The sequence below is a fragment of the Lissotriton helveticus genome, chromosome 5_1, assembly GCF_964261635.1.
Source record: "Lissotriton helveticus chromosome 5_1, aLisHel1.1, whole genome shotgun sequence".
NCBI classification, from domain to species: domain Eukaryota; kingdom Metazoa; phylum Chordata; class Amphibia; order Caudata; family Salamandridae; genus Lissotriton; species Lissotriton helveticus.
In genome coordinates, this window is record NC_136065.1 from 756,003,146 (window position 1) to 756,021,111 (window position 17,966).

At 42.2% G+C, this 17,966-nt stretch overlaps 1 protein-coding gene across 1 annotated transcript in view; it reads right to left on the reverse strand.

The window, feature by feature from the left end:
- Positions 1-17,966, reverse strand: part of MYOZ1 (myozenin 1) — a 516,347-nt gene that overhangs the window by 358,367 nt on the left and 140,014 nt on the right. The window contains exon 2 of the mRNA XM_078643228.1: positions 8,642-8,742. Within this exon, the coding sequence (XP_078499354.1) occupies positions 8,642-8,717 (76 nt within the window). The 5' untranslated portion in view covers positions 8,718-8,742. The remainder of the gene's footprint in view (positions 1-8,641; positions 8,743-17,966) is intronic.

A 17,966-nucleotide genomic window follows, 5' to 3' on the forward strand; every position in this document is an offset into this window, starting at 1 on the left:
AACTTTTAAAAATGAATTGGTAGTTTAAAACAGGCTGCAGTGGCAAGCGTGAGACATGTTTTACGGTGCTACTTTAGTGGGTTGCACAATGACTGCTGCAGCCCACTTGTAGCATTCAATTCACAGGCCCTGGGTACATGTAGTACCATTGGCTATGGACTTGTAAGTAAATTACATGTACCAATCAGGTGTATATGGATTTTACCATGTTTAGAATGGAGAGCACAAGCAACTTACCACTGATTAGTAGAGTAAAATGTACAAGGTCTAAAGCCAATAAAAATGGGTTCAACAAAGGAAGGCAAACATCTAGGGTACCCTGCAAAAAGGCCCAGGTCCAACAGTTTACATTAATTTGGAAGACTGCCTCAATATTTCTGTATCATTAGCTGGTAATTCTAAAAATAACCTAAAGGCACAAGACTCCAACTTATAGTCAGTCTGGAGCCATTTTTTGAAGGACTGCTGATGATGCCATATACAAACACATTCAGATCAAAAAGAAATAATGATGATAGACTTAGTATTGCCAAACCTTATCCATAAAAATGAAATCTTCTGTATTTAAATAGCAATGGTTGCTCTTCTTCGTAGAAATGTGTGGTGTCCTGAATATTCCTATGTATCACATTCTTTATGTTCTGGAATATGGGGTATGTTGCCAGGTACTAGGCTGGAACTGCTTGTGTGGCAGTTGAGCTGGTTCCTTGACTGGATGGGATCTTTACAACTTTGTGTCCAGAATAAAGCTTCCTTCAACCCAACTTTGATGTCTCCTGCTGCAATTATTGAAGAGACCTACTTCCACATTTTGGCGACGACCTACCCAAGCTGCTCATCTGTCATCGTCTACAAAGCTGACATGATTTTCACCCCAGAGACCCCAACTGTAATAATCTTTACAACTTTCGCCAAACTTCTACTTTTACAAGTACTTCAAGAAAAACGAAGCAACGTTCCATGAGTCTAAATCTGTCATCTTACTCACCCTTTACTCATTGAAAGGATCTTCAGCCCATCGCCTCTCAACTGCTTCAAATGTCAGCACAAGTAAGGAGGAACGGTGGTTGGTATTCTCCACTTCTCTCTCTGTGTCCCTGGGTTCTTTGGCCCTGTTGTTAACTCAATTTTCGGGGGCCTCTGGGCACTAAAGGGTCCCTGCCCACGAGAAGGCAAAGACACACAATTGATGGACGAAATGCAGAACAAATCAAAACATTCACCCCCAGTCAAGAGATCTGGGTTAAATCCATCATTCTTTTGCTCGACATGCCACCCCAGTTTAGACCTGGCCATATGCAAATCAGTCTTGACCCTGTGCCTCATGGGAACAGTCCAGCCCGAACTGCCAAGCCAGGTCCTCCCTGGACCGGAAACAAGCATCCTAGGACCGGTTTCAGGGTTTCACCCCTCTTCAGCCAGGATAGCTTGATTCCAGTGGCACAGTGAGCCCAGGACTCACGTCTGGGCATACCTGGCACACTTAGGGTGAGAAAGCAAAACAAACACAATTGATAGTCATGTGCACAAAACGCTTGAGGCCTTTAACGTTTTCCTCAGCATGTGGGCAGCCGCGAGAACTTCACTGTGCGTCTGTCTTCCAGCGCATGGAGAAGCAAGCGTTCGTGCATTAATTGGCTTCCCTGACCTGATGCCGCTCCTACGCTATGTTACCAGGTAGCGGGCAGCCATTTTGAAAAGTGTTTCTGGCTGTTTCCTAGCAACCGGACCAGCTTTGAAAGACGTTGGTGTTTACGGCTGTCTTCAGTTGCGCACAGCTAAGTCACTGATCGCTAATGCGCACAGCTTTAAATAAATATTCCAGCTTGGTTTTCACTTGCGCACAGCTAGTTTCTATTTCGCTGATGCGTACAGCTTTTCACAGGTTCCTGGTTGCACGCACAGCTACGTGGTGTTTGTGCATAATCCGCTGATGCACACAGTTTATTCTTTCAGTTGTGTATCAGTTGCACTGTTCGCTGTGTGTCTTCTACAATCTTTTACACGCTGACACGTACAGCCATCCTACTCACCATTGATGTATACTGTGGTACCTATATATGCACACAGCTTAACACTTTATAGCTGTTTAAGCTGTTTACTTGCGTGTTTTCAACTGCAGCTCATCAATACTATTACATCTTGCCTCATTTCTTGCAACTGTTTTTGTTTTTCCTTATAGACGCACAGCTAAAGCTTTACTCGCTGATGTGCACAGTTTGATCCACTCTCAGCAAAGGAGTGCTATTTGTTGTCACTTTACTTACTTTTACTTACTTACCAGAGTGGACAAAGCATTAGTCTCTGATGTGGACAACTCGATAAACATTTCAGAAAGGAGTACTACTTGTACTTATTTTACGCCTACATTTATTTATTAATATTCATTACCATGCAAAACGTCACTGCACCTCCATTCTTCTTAACTGCCCCTGTTGATTCTCCTGTTTCGTTTAAATCTTTTTATTAGGGTTTTACATTTCAGATTCCCATGTGGGGCATCATATCGATCATATGTCAGTTATTACACACGAAGAAAGGTTACATAATATCTACAAACATAGTTCATCTTCAACATTTGGGTTCCGTTCCGCCAGATGTGATTATACATCATCGCTCATGGATTTGCTGGTAGGTAAGCTTATTGTACGATGTTGTGTCTCGCTGTAACTTGTCCCTTTGGCTACGTGCTGGCGGAGGCAGGTGTGAGTATTTCACCCGTGTTTGCATATATGACCCCTTGCTATGTAGTCAGTTATTAACATTCGATATGTGAGTTGGTATCTAAACTGAACTACAAACTGTGTTGATCCTCCTCTTTCATGGCTTAAATGGAAAAAGTTATTCACTCATTATGCTCGTGTTTGTGGAACTTCATTAAGTGCGGAGAGGTGCAAATCTTTATTATTACATTAGCTGGGATCTGAAGGACAAGAAATCTTTTAACATCTCCCAGATTTATCTAATTAGGAGGCTGCCTCACTAAATGAATTTGAAATATGCATTAAAAAACTAGATTTACACTATCTTCCTAAAGTAAGCACTGTCCTTGAACGCTACCATTTTGGAAGAAGAATGCAAAGGCACGATGAATCTGTTGAACAATATTTAAAACAATTTTACTCAAATTAGCTTCCACCTGCAATTTTGGCTCAACTTTGGAGGAACACTTAAGGGATCATTTCATGTTATGCTGCACACTAGATAAAGCAAGGGATGCCTTGTGGCAAAAGGATTCTCCTTCTCTTTAAGAAGTTCTCACCATAGCCAAAATACATGAACATTCCAAAGCTTGTATTGATGTCATATGTAAGGACTCCTCTATTGATAAGAAGGAAAATACTGATGTTAAAGTAGTTGGAGACAGTGCTACCAAATCTAAAACATTTCCCACCCAAAAGTTACTCATTACAAAAAACTTTCAAGGAAAGTATTTCAGGTGTGGTAACCCTGGTCACTTGGCGAATTTTAAAGGATGTCCAGGATGGAAAGCGGATTGTATAGCATGTGGGAAAAGGGGGCATGTCTCTAAATGCTGTTGAACAAACAAAGGACATAAAAAAGTCAGTGAAGTTGATCTTTATGAGGATGATCTGGAAGAAATAGAGATACTCCAAGTGGCATGTGATGTAAAGTATGGTCCACAACAACTTGTTTTAGTCACCGATTTTCCAGTCAAGATGCTCTTTGACTCTGGGGCCAAGATCACACTGGTTCCCAGGAACTTTTATGAATCCAATCTTTTTGGGAAAGGTACTCTTCCAAAACCACACATTAGACCGAAAGGATATGGTGGAGTTACTATACAATTACTTGGTTATTTTTGGGGTACAATTGACTTTAAAGGAGGGGTTATTTCTGGGAATGTTTATGTTTCAATGAAGGGGGATTTGCTTATAAGTTGGTTCTATCAGAGAGACTTGCATATGTTTCTTGACTCCAATGAATGCCCTTCAGTTTGTTTGAAAGAATTAACTCCTGTCAGGGTGGTGAATAACTCTAATTCTGATTGTGATTGGATCAAGGATTTTCCTTCTGTTTTAGCAAATGATCTTGGCTGTTAAAAAAACTATATGCATCGCATAAGGATCAAGTCTGATGCCATTCCTAAGATTGCGAAGGTCAGGAATGTTCCACTATTAGTTATGGAGAGCATGAAAACAGAGTTGGACAAACTTTTAGCCAAAGGGATTATTCAAGAAGTCGAGGTAACTGAGTGGGTCTCTCCGGTTGTGATGGCTCGCAAGGCCAATGGAGAGGCCCGGCTCTGTGTGGACTTGAGGGAGCTCAGTAGGGCTGTCATTGTTGACCACTACCCTTTGCCCAATATAACTGAAATGTTGTGTTCACTTGAAGGGGCTAAACACTTCTCTTTCCTAGACCTTACCTCCGCTTACCACAAGGTCAATCTTCACCCTGCTTCTCAAGATGTTACAGCCTTTGTCACACCTTTTGGCACGTTTAGGTTTCTGAGAATGCCGTTTGATCTTATTTCATCTGCCTCAGTGTTTCAGAGGGCAATGGAGGGCATTCTTAGAGGCCTCCACACTATCAAAGTTTATCAAGATGATGTGCTCATCTTTGGAGTTGATCTGGAGCAACATGATGCAAGGTTCAAGTCTGTTTTGAAAAGGTTAAGTGATGCAAGTCTCACTCTTAGAGCGTACAAGTGGAACTTTGATGTAAAATAATAATTTACCTTGGTCACTCTCTGTGTGCTGCGGGTATCAAGCCTAAACCTTCTTTGGTAAGCTCCATTAGCAGTCTACGAGCTCCGTCAAATAAGGAGGAGCTAGTCAAATTTCTTGGTATGGCAGAGTTTTATCATAAATTAGTTCAGAATTTTGCTGGGAAAACCTTGTGTCTAAGATCGCTAGTAAAGAAGGGAAATTAATTTCTTTGGTCTAAGACTTGTAAGGAGGAATTTCTTAGTATCAAGAAACACCTTAATGATGCACCTTGTCTAGGTTGTTTTGACCCAACAAAAGTTTCTTATCTTATGACTGATGCAAGTGCAACTGGTTTGGGTGCTGTACTGTTGCAGAAAGTGGATGGAGAAGAGAGAACTATTTTGTTTGTTTCCGGGCCATTGAGGGGTGCGGAATGTAGTTATTCTTTAGAAGAGAAGGAGGCTCTTGGTGTGTTCTGGGCGGTGCACAAGTTAAGGAAGTTTTTGTGGGGGAAGAAATTGAAGATTTTACTGACCACAAACCGCTTAAGGATGTGTTCTCAAAAAAGGGAATAGACTTTGTTTCTCATCACATAAGGAAATGGGTGGTGGCCTTACTAGAACTTGATTTCGATATTTCATATTTGCCTGATTCCATGAATGTCTTGGCAGATTGTCTTTCAAGGCTCGGCGGTGAAGATGATCATTTGGTGGATGATTTGGAGTGGTTTGGTGGTGAGGAGCTTGAAGAAGAAGTACATGTATGCCTGATCAGTGAAGGTCTCATTTCTGAGAGTGTATGGAGAGAAAATTTGGAGAGTGATGGTGCTTTACAGAGAGTCATCTCCTTTGTATTTGGTGGTTGGTGTGAGAAGAAGGACTGTGAGGAGGATCTCAAGGGATTTAGGAACATTACAGAAGATCGTGCTGTGGTAGACGGTCTCCTCATGCGTGGTAGTAAACCCGTTCCACCATTTGTTTTGAGAGAAAAGTTGATTGAAAGTGCTCATGCGTCACACATGGGTATTGCTAAAACAAAGGAGAGGATCAGTGAGGCTTACTGGTGGCCAGCTATGGGTGTGCATGTGGAGAGACTAGTGTGTGCATGTGTAGAGTGTGCATGTTTGGACAAGGGCCTGAAATGCAGAACACAACCCATGGTCATTAGGGAACAAGCCTCAGGTCCATGGACAGACCTTTCTATTGACCTATTGGATTCTGTGAGGCTTAGAACTCAGGACGGCTATGTCATTGTGTGCATTGACATGTTCTCTTGGTAGCCTGATATCAAAATTGTTAATTCAGTTGAGTCTTCTGTGGTCATTGAATTCCTAGAAGAACTCTTTGAACGTGAAGGTTTTCCGCTAACACTTTTATCAGACAACGGAGTCCAATTCACATCAAGGGTCATGGAAGAGTTTTTAAATTTCAAGGGTATTAGGCACAAGAAGGCTGCTCTTTATCACCCAGAATACAATGGTGTGGTATAGAGATGTATTAAGGTTCTCAAAGAGACTATGCAGCAAGCCGTTGCCTGTGGTGAAAGTTGGGAGTTGGCTGTTAAAACAAAATGGTGCAAGAGTATTGGTTCATTTCCCTTCCTTCCACTGGGGTAGCCCCCTTTTGCTTGTTTAAAGGAAGAGTTCTCAACATAGGAGTTGTCCCGTTGTGGGTTACCTCAAAGAGGTTGCTGGTGGACAGGGGAATAGGAGGAATTGAAGGCTGGAAGGAGAAAGAAAGAGAGGTGATGAATAAAAGGAAGGATAGGTGTGATGAAAGAAAGGGTGTGAAGAGTACCTTTGTCAGTGTGGGTGACTGGGTTAAGATTAAATCTCCCAGGAAAACTGGTGGTTCTTCCAAAGTCAGTAGGTCCTTTGAGGTGATTAAAGTCTTCAAAAATGCTATAAAGACCAGTGAGCATAGAATCCGGAATTTGGGAAGAGTGGCGAAATGTCCAGATAGATCCACCCCTGCTGCTGCCTCTAGTGCAGCTCAAGATCCTGTTCCAGAAAATACCATTGTGGATGAAAGAGGTGGTAGGCCTTGTCATTTGAAGTGTACTCTTTGCCACTTGCAAGATTACGTTCTCAGGCCTTCTGCTCTTTACATTGTGTGGTCATGTGTTTCAGGTGTGTATCAGTTGCACTGTTTCGCTTATTTCTTTGTGTTATTTTTCTTGTGTTATGTGTGTTACTTGCTTCTAACCTCACTTATATGTATTTTGGCTTAATAAAGCTTGTACAAAGTTTGTAACTTTATTTCGGATGGTGAAGAAGGCAGGAAGTGTGGTGTCCTGAATATTTCTATCTATCACATTCTTTATGTTCTGGAATGCCGGGTGCATTGCCGGGCACTAGATTGGAACTGCTTGTGTGGCAGTTAAGCTGGTTCCTTGTCTGGATGAGGTCTCTGCAACTTCATGTCCTGAATAAAGCTTCCTTCCACCCAACTCTGATGTCTCCTGCTGCACTTATTGAAGAGACCTACATCCACCAAATTGTTTTTCAAAGCCTTCTGTGCATACCTAGCAACCTTTGTACTACGGTTATTGCAATTCATCTTTGAAAAATTGCACACAAAGTAATCACCAGAGTTCTTTAGACATGTTAATTACGTATATACGTGTTACAAGATGGAGGATAAGTTACACAGTTAAAAAAAAATGGAACAGCTGGGCATTGTTGTACATTCTTATATTTCTCCCATTATTTGTTCTTCATTCTTTCTTAGTCTAGCCAGGCCAACGAAAACACAGATGGTGTAAAAAACATAAAACATGCTTACTCTGAACGGGCAATTTTGAGGTATTTTGCTGTGATCAGTAGAGACTTAACACTGAGATCTCATTCTAAGCAACTTAACAAAGCAAAATTCTCCTCTTTAGTCGATTCTCGAAATGCACCCAAATGTTATCCATGTTTTGAAAAGTTCTATCCCACTTTGCAAATTCAAGAAACTGATTGGAGCACTCATTGCAAGTGACATGGTGTCTGGTGAGTTATTTATAGACTATGACAAATCCTGATGGCACAGGGGTCACTAGTTCTTGGGTCCAAGAACATATTGCTATTATATTCAGATTCTGGTGTTTTTTTCATCAAAACCTTGATGTACCAGTACTTACTGGCATTTTACCATGGTACCTTTTGACAGGCTAGATGTTGGAAACATTGTGGGGATGCTGTAATTACCACAAAATTGTAATTTTGATCCCTGTGTAAACATGTGCTGTCTCTTGATTCAGAATCAAAATGGACTACTCATAAGGCGAGCCTAGGTGTTTACATCTAGTAGTACGTCAATACCCATCTTGGCCTAATGTATAAGAGTGCTACCCAAATCAGATCTCCCAGGTTTCACAGTGCCGTGTGTGATTGTTCTCCTCCACTTCAGATGTTTTACTGTTGCATGAAGTGGTTTGTTGACCTGTTGAACTAAAACTAGGACTGCAAGTCTCCGAATTTAGAGAAAATTCTTGCATGTCTGAACTACTAATTTATGGAACTGGGAAACTTGAAAGCTCTGCAACACAGTATCAAGGATAGTATGAAATCCTGCCTTAGGGCTTCATTTGCACTTCGTTCCCCTCCTCTAATTTTTTGCATGATGATATATTTTGGTTTCACTTAGCAGCCTATTCCAGAACTGTGTTATATTTTCACATAAAGTCTTTGTCCGCAGATGCTAAGGTAACTGTGAAATTTCACAGCAGTCAAATATGAGAAAACATGAGAATGTCATTGATTTGGTCTGTGTATGAATTTCGTTTACGGGATGCTACCATACTGATTCCAAATAAAAGTTTAAATAATTTGAAATGAGCATGGAAACAATTAATGACAACCAGGAATTGCGTACCCCATATTGCTCATAATTCCAAGATGGTTGCAGACTTCAAACTCTTAGTACAACAATCCATATGAAGCGACATACATAGGTGGGGGATATTTCTGCCACATGCAAGTCCCATACCATTGCCTGTCATCTCCATGATGAGTTTGGAAGACTTTTTCCTTTTGTTTGGTGCTGGGGTTCCAGAGAGAGGCATCACTGGCACTTTATTCCTCTTCAACCTGGATTAAAAAAACAACAATACGAAATGAATTAAATGAATAAGCTAATCCAGGAAGCAGAAGAACCACATTAAACCAGAAGACTTCAATACACTTCTCGGTCCTAATTTCAATTCATCATTTGCTCCCCTTAACATCCTATAGCCCACAGAAGAAGGTTCATTTTTTACATACTGATATTCAGAATATCAGTTTATACCAAACAAAAAGAACCAATAAAGTAAGTGTGTGTCCAGAGGACACAATTAACTAAAATTAAAAACTGAAGGTATGGTTTGCAGATGTGAGCCCATTTAATACGAGCAAAGCTTGCTTTGAAAGAAACGAATCACCCATCTACCAAAATAGAAATGTTTGGTTACCCGTTTATTAGTGCTATAAACAGCGCATTTTCCCGCAGTGAGTAAAATAATTGTGTGTTTGAATAGGTTCCTCAGTTGGAACTTATTGTAGTGGACACTTAAGCATTGCTTGCTTTTAAAAACTGTGTAATGAATTGAAGACTTTCTTAGTAGAAACAGGACCATAAGGAATCATCAACTAGGTATTATGAGATTACATCTAGTAGTTGATTTTGTACCAAGATCAATAAAACAATTACAGAGCATATTGTGTTATACAATATTATATAAAATACATAAAAGAATGCGATTCAGTGTTAATGTCAAAACGTTTCAGTCACTATTTAACATAGGCAACCTAATGTACACTACAAGATATCAATCACGGCATAACAATGCACTAAAGCAAAAATACACAGTTGTGCCAAACTGTGAACAAATATGTTAAGAGTGAAAGAGCCGGGAGGCCAAATAGATCAGACAATAGGTTAGACGACATTTAAGTGCAAGCAGATATTTCAATGAAATAAAGGATTTGATTTGATTTAATTATTTGTATAGCGCTTGAATCACCCCCGGGGAGGTATCTCAGCGCTTGGAAGCGCAGCAATGGTAGTGGAAAGGAGATTAGAACAGGGCAGTTTTCAGGAGTCTTCTGAATTTAAGATGATCCGGGCACTGTCTTAGAGCCAGAGGAAGTTGATTACATATGAGGGGGGCTTGATACGAGAAGGACCTGCCTCCGGATCTAGCCTTTTTTATGTTGGGGGTTTTGAGGGGAGATTGGGAGCTGGAGCGTAGAATCCGGGCCGGGTAATAGCGGTGAAGTCTCTCTGCTAGATAAGGGGGGGGGGCATTCCCCTAGATAGCTTTGTGTGTAGGCAACATATCTTGAATTTCACACGTTTTCGTATAGGCAGCCAATGCAGCTGGTGGAGAAGGGGAGCGGAAGCTGATCTGGGGGGGGGGCATTCAGAACCGTGCGGGTGGCAGTGTTCTGTATCACTTGTAGTCTGTTTAAGGAGGACTAATTTGCTGCAATCAACAGGGCCTTGCAATAGTCCAGCTTGCTTAATATCAGGGCCTGTGTGAGGGTTTTCCTTATAGCGTCAGGGAGGTAAGGAAAAGCTTTCCTTAGTAAGCCAAGGGTGTGGAAGCAGGATCCGACTGTGTGATTGACGTGTTTTTTCATGTTTAGGGACTGTTTAAGGTGTACACTGAGGTTTTTGACTGTGGTTGCCGGGGTTGGGGGTGTGCCTAGTTCAGGGGGCCACCAGGAAGGTGACCATAGGAGGGGGGCATCTCCAAAGAGCAGAACCTCCGTTTTCCCGGCGTTCAGCTGGAGGAAATTGCTTTCCATCCAGCGTGAGATTGCCAGCATTCCTAGAGAGAAGGTATTTTGGGCAGATTGAGAAGTTCTATTAAAAGAGAAGGTGAGCTGGGGGTCGTCTGCGTATGATATCGGGACGAACCCATGTTTTCTCAGGAGGGTTGCTAGCGGGGCTATGTATATGTTGAACATCGATGGGCTCAAGCATGAGCCTTGTGGCACCCCCTTAGTGAGTTCCTGGGGAGTGGATCTGAAGGGGCCTAAATTGATGGTTTGGGAGCGGTTGGAGAGAAAGCTGGTCATCCATTTCAGGGCTGTCCCTCCGACTCCTGCTTCCCTGATTCTAGTGAGCAGAGTCCGGTGGTCCACCGTATCAAAGGCGGCGGATAGGTCCAATAGCACTAGAAGGGTAGGTTGATTCTGGTCTAGGGAAAGTCTGATGGTGTCGGTGACTGCCAAGAGGGCTGTCTCAGAACTATACTTAGGACGAAAACCAGATTGGGAGGGGTCGAGGTAGCCAGTCCGTTCAATGTGGTTGGAGAGATGATGATTGACATGTTTTTCCAAAACTTTGCTCAGATAAGGGTGGAGGGAGATGGGGCGAAGGTTAGAGAGATTTTCTGTGGGGAGCTTGGGATTTATCCGGATGGGGATGACTTAGGCAGCCTTCCATGAGGAGGGTAAGTGCCCTTCTTCCAGGGACTGGTTTAGTACCGTACAGATGGGTTCCGATAGTTGTTCGGTTAGGGAAGCCATGATTTTGGCAGGTATGGTATCAAGTGGGGAGCCTGATTTTATGGCCGTCATGGCAGTTTTGATTTCTTCGCGGGTTAAAGGGGGGAAATTTAGAAGGGCGTCAGCATTGGGAATGGGTCCAGTGGGGGTTTTGGGAGTGAAACTTGGGGGAGGGGGAGGTTTGGTAGTGGCAATATTTTGTAGATTTTGTCAATTTTTTGTATGAAGTGATTACTGATTTTATCACATAGCTTTTGGGATGGAATGTCTTCTGATTCACAGGCTTTGGGGTTATTGAAGGTTTTCAGGATTTAATACATAGATTTGGATGAATTGTCGGCCTGGCTGAGTAGGAGGACTATGTGTGCTTTGCGTGTGAGTTTAATGTTTTTGTGGTATAGGGTAAGGGCGGCCTTGAATTTTTCTTTGTTGCCTGGGAGGTTGGTGAGGCGCCATTTACTTTTGAGATTTTTACACCTGTTTTTTCTTTCAGGAGTTCTATGGAGAACCATGCCGCCTGAAGGCTTTGGTTTTGGGGTGTCCCACTTTTACAGGAGCGATCCGGTCAATGGCATCTAAGATGGATTCATTAAGAAGGGAGAGGCTATCTTCGCTGTTGTTACTTGGCCAGATTTTGGTAATCGCGAAGGTGGAAGCGAAGGAAGTTGGGTTGACTTTATGCCATTGTCTAAACTGCGATTGTTTGCGTTGGATTAGCGGTTGGCGTGTCTTGGGATCCTCCAGTTGGAGGTTGATGATAGCATGGTCTGTCCAGCTGACTGGCTTCGGGGCTTCGCATGTGAGGAAGGTAGAGTTGGTAAAAACCGCATGTAGAGCGTGGCCAGCTGAATGAGTCGGACCATTGCTAATTTTAGTAAGGTTGAGTGTGGCAAGGTCAGAGAGAAAGGATACAGTGTCTGCTGCTTGGATTAAACCAGGAATGTGATAGGCCTATTATTAGAATGCCTAATTTGTCTAATTAGGGGAAATAAGTTGGCTGTATGCCATATGTTGCCTTACGAAAACTTCCCATAACATTACTTAAGGACTTTTACTTTGGGTTGAAATTAGTTCAGGCTAATTGGGCTGTGTACAAGTATTACCGATCATTTCATTTTTTATTGTTAAAATTATTTTCAAGTACTTAACCTGTTTAATTGTTATAAATAACATTTTAAATGTTTAAGTCTAGCCCCAACCCTAAAAACCCTTAAAACCTACCTCAGACCAGTAAACATCTTATATATAAAACCTCTAAAATACCTTTTTCTCTATACTCAAAAACACCCCTAAATGTAATAATATACACTGCAAACCTACCCTATTCTACCCTCCTACCTGCCAAACACAATTGCACCTTCACTTATTCTACCCCTGAACCCTAAAACCATCCCCTGTGTGTAGGAAGGAAGAGGGTGTCCAACACAGGCCCAGGTTGACTGAAACACCCTACTCACTCATACCACCACCCATGGCCACAACTAGGGATTTGTGGCAGCAGAATTAGAGTGAGACAGAGGGGGTGCAATGCAGGCACAGTTGTATGCACCCACCCCACTCACCCACATCAGCACTCATGGCCACAATCCAGGATTTGTGTGAGCAATCTAGTGACAGCAACAGTAGAGTGAGACATACAGCAACAGTACTCAAACGTGCAGTGAGACATTGAACTAATCACAGAGATCTGAGGACAACGTAGGAGGAAGTAATAGTGAGAATAGTGTGTGTCCAACACACGTCCCAGATCACAAACACTTGCACTCAGGTACTTGCTCTAAGATACTATCTTACAAATTATTAATCTGAACAATGGAATTGCACTGTCAGCCACTGGTTGTACAACAAGGAACCAAGTATACAAATAGCACCGCCCACACAGTTATACATTCAGGAATTGAAGGCTCTGATGGCGTTTAAGTGTCGGTGAAGCAGTGGGTGTCCAATGTAGATCCAAGAACACAAACGCTGGCAGTGACTCAGAAACTCAGCTGGAACAAAATAAGTCAATTAAGTTAGCATGATGTTTCTTTATCCAAGTAGCAGGTATAGTTAAATTTTGATAGAATTGTATGTTAGAAAATGGGGTTTGTGGTTGGCAGAGGTATGCATCCTGTTAAAGCAGGAACCACAATCCCAGTCAGGGTAAGTCATAACACACTCTAAATAATCTTATGCTCACCCTCTGGTATCTTGGCAAAGAGCAGTCAGCCTTAACTAAGACGGCAATGTGTAAAGTATTTGTGCAACACGTCAAACAGTAAGACAGTGAAAATACCATGAAAAGACTCCACACCAGGTTAGAAAGAGAAATAATAATTTAATAAATAAATCCAGACCAAAACGACAAAATTCCAACAATTTGAAGTCGAGATACGAAGTTTTTAAAGAATAAATGTAAAATAATGCTTAGAAGCAATAAGTGCTTAAATGGGTTATCTGGTCGCGCTTCACCGGGGCAAAGTCAAAAGTTCAGGCCTAACGCAATGGAGCGTGGGCCAGATACAGGGACCCGCTTGAGATCGATAAACCAAAGTACCTTGATCTGGGATGCTGTCGTCGACGAGGATGTGAGGTGCAGCCCAAATTATGCGTCAGTGTCGAGCCACACAGTGGACAAGATGTGTCGATTTTCTCCACTCACCTGTGGAAATGCACTGGTCCAGAGTGTAAAGCGCTGGTCCTGAATGCAATGCGCGGCTGCTGCTCCTGCAGTAGGAGATGCATCGATTCCAAAGGTAATGCACTGGTTCTGAGGGTGATGGACCGGATCTGCTCCATGCAGCAAAGAGAATGCCCTAGTTCTGATTTATGCAAAGACAAAGATGCACTGGTTGCGATGAGGATGCATGGGTTTTGAATGTAGAACCAACTTAGGCCTCACTTCCAAGGGTCCAGGACTGGGGTGGCACTACTTGACAGGACAGACTCACACCTTGTAGAGTCCGGCTGCAGATGCAGGTAGTTGAGGTCTTTGAGTCCCTTCGGCTTAAAACAGGAGGTCAGCATGCAATCCCTTGGAGTCACTCTGGGTTCAAGTGATCAGAGGTGGCTCCTCCACTTGGATGGAGGAGCGTCACCACATTGCTTTCTCACAGTGCGAGAAAGCCAAAACATAAAATGCTAATTACTTAAAGTTATTACCATTTTACGTTTTCATTACCATTTTACGTTTTCATTGCACATTGCGGGTGGGCGGGCTGTTCTGCTCTTTGAGCAGGGCAGGAGTGGTTTGCCCACTCCCGAGTGTGAAACAACTGTTTGGTTGGCACTCTCGGGCTGCCCAAACCAGTCATGCACACTCTGCCCTTCTCCATGCAGGCTGCATAGCAGCCCCCATCGCCCCTGGCTGCGCAGCATCCCGACCAATCACAATGCTGCTTGCAGCGTTGTGATTGGCTTTGGGGAAGGAGTCTGGCTGCTTTCTTCCTGTTCATGTCAGAGACAGCAGAGCAAGAGCTGAGTAGACACAGGACCCGGAATAAAGGTAAGTTTACTTATAATTTTCCCCGCAATCCCCCCTGTGACACCCCTGCGAATCCCCCTCTGCTACTATAAGTGATGCAGATCCAGTCCTTCTCACCAAGGCACAAGGCAGGAGAACAGCAGGGCAGCTCAGCAAGGCAAGAGCATAGCAAGGCAGAAGTCCAGCAAAGCTCAAGTCCATCAGAGTAGCAGTCGTTTCACAAAGATATTCTTTTTGGCAGAGTAGTCATATGACCAGAAGTGAACTGAAGTTATGGTGACAAAGGTCTAATACTTTTTACCCAGTTGTGCCTTTGAAGTGTGGGAGACATTGAAGAAAGCTTTTATGTGATCAAGGTCCTCCCTTCCTGTAATGACTTCAGACTCACTACAGGGGAGTATGCAGCCCTTTGTGTGGGGACAGGACACAGCCTAGTCAGATGTAAGTGTGCAATGCAAAGCCCAGCTCCTCACTTCCATCTCCCATTATGACCCATCAAGACACACCTAACACTCCCTTTGTGTGTGGCTGTCTAGAGGAAATATGCAAAGTCCAGTTGTCACCCAACCCAGACTGAACAGAGACAGATAGCAGGCACCAAATGGCTGAAGTAAGTAAATGTCAACTTTCTAAAAGTGCATTTATCAAACTGTAATTTAAAATCCAACTTCACCAGAAGTTGTGATTTTAAATTTTGAGTCCACGAACATCAAACATGAAAAATCGATATCTTCACAATTGGGAATTACACTTGAAAGTTGTAATAAGGTAATCCCAAAGTCATCCTATGGAAGAGATAGGCCTTTCAGTAGTGAAAAACGAAACTGGAAGTTTTCACATGCAAGACATTTAAAACTTAAAAGTACATGTCCTGCCTTTTCAATACATTTCACCCTGCCCTGTGGGTCATACAGGGCTTGCTTTAGGAGTGACTTATATGTAGAAAAAGAGAAGATTTAGGCCTGGCAAGAGGTTTAACTTGCCAGGTCAACATGGCAGTTTAAAACGGCGCACACAGGCTCTGCAACTGCAGGCCTTAGACATGGTTGGAGGGCTACTTAAGTAGGTGCCGCAAGCAGTTCTGCAGGACCACTAGTAGCATTTCATTTAGAGACTCTGGGCACATTTAGTGCACTTTATTAGGGACTTATAAGTAAATTAAATATGTCAAATTGAGTATGAGTCAAAGTCACCATGTTTAGAGGAGAGGGCACATGCTCTTTACCACTGGTTAGCAGTGGTAAAGTGATCAGAGTCCTAAAGCCAACAAAAACAAGGCCAGAAAAAGAGGAGGAGGTAGGCAAAACTAATTTGGGGTGATCCTTCAGAGAGGGCCATTTTTGAACAGTTTACGAATAGAAGAAAAATGCATTTATTTTCAATCAGGTAAGAGGTTGCTGATTTTGAAAAGAATGTTATCACAAGTGAAAACATTATGTTAATCCTTATTTTCAAACCAGATTTCTATAAAAAAAAATGATTGACATTCCCTGAAAAAGTCACAGTTAAAAAGTAGTATTAAGTAAATACTTTATTTTGGCTAAAAGCCAAAAAAGTAATACATGAACATAACTAAAACAGTTTGTGACTGAAAAAGTATACACTCATAACTATGAGATCACAGTGACTGACTACGTATGCAAATTGCTGAGTGTCTTAAGCCAGATATGTCTAATACAGTACAAAAGTTAATCATGAATAAAAATTATTTTATCAAAGAGTGCAGTATGGAGAACATAAAAATCATAATGGAACCAGCCAAAGTCGTCATAATAAAGTGCAAATGCAATTTGATTTTAGAAGCAACAAATCTAAAGTTCAAAAGCAGCTCCCTAAAAACACTCTCATATTGCGCAAAAAAGATACATGAATATACAAGAAGCTTTTTAAAACTGTTAATCTAGAAAAATTATAGGCAAAACCACAGTTCATATTCAAGTTTTTAACGACCCATCTATTCTGACCCACAAAGCCTCCAAGCCATTTTAAGTGGCCATAAAGGAGACGTGTTTATGTCTAATTCTCCAAACCCAAGATGAAAACCGGGAGACAGCAAACACAATCTGTACCTTTATGTCACTTCTAAGAATCCTTAGGACTTCCCCGTAGTGAACCATGCGCCAGGACGCTCCTTAGCTGGAGTAGCTGTGCGCACAATAAAAACCAATAACATAACATAACATAACATAACCACACCAATAAGCTTACATGCTGCAATAATCCACCTCCTACGAGGCAGTGTATACCTTGGACAAAAGAAGAAGAAGTGCTCCTTCGTCTCCTGGAGCATTGAGCAGTGTGGATAGTAAGATGGTGAGCAGCCCCCCTTATCCCATTCTTGTAAACGATCTCATTTGCAAATTCCAATTCTAAACTTTACATATAAACATTTAGCCTGAAGTGGACAAATTCTATTCAAATATGTCTCGAAGCTTGGGAAACACTTGTAATTTAAAAAATGCCTAGTGATACTCTTTTGATCTTTTCAGATCTGCATCGAGATGCACTTCCAATAAACTTGTTTTAATTTTAGAGTAACACCTGTGCTCACTTCTGCTTGGCAGCTGCAAACATCTTCAGATTTAATCATTTCAGACAAGTGTATTTTTTATGCCTGAGCCACGAGGTTCGCACATGGCGATCAAATATAATGAACTCGACCAAAGCTTCTCTTTAAGGTATCAACTCCAAAGTTGTTCAAAGGCGCACCAAATGCAATAAATAGTTTTGTCATTGTTACCTGATAGATTTAATTTAGAGTTAAACCAAATTGTGGAGGTATAAGGGGTAGGCTCAGGGGTAGGTTAAATAGCATCTTGATGCACATATTTTCAATCTGTGTAACCAGATATATATATCAGCGTAGCCATAAAGGTCAGCACCGTAAGTGGCAGTAGCTCTATATACTTTAAGTACTGGAGCCACTGAACCCCCAGAAGAGGCTGTGCTGGTGCCCTTCGTGCCCCTTAATAACTTTCAGACACCAGCGTTGAGTTTTATTAACTTTATTTCCCTGAGCGCCGGGAAAGCTCCGTTCCGTTTCTCTTTTTGCGGCAAAACCCAAAACGGCCGCCTCACGCTCCCGACGTCCTTATTGTGCGCTCTGTAAACAACTAGAGCATCACCACATATCTACCCCCTTTAATATTCTCTTCATAGATATGATCATTGCATACAATACACAGGGTTTCAATAGTTATACATTTGGGCAAGGTTAATGAATGGAACAATCTTACTTGGTTTCCATGTTAAAGTCCTCGAATTTCTTGGGCGCTTGTGACGGGGCGAGTGGTCCAGGAGAGGAAGAGAACACTGACTGGTGGTCAGCCACCCCCCTATTACCCACTTCCTT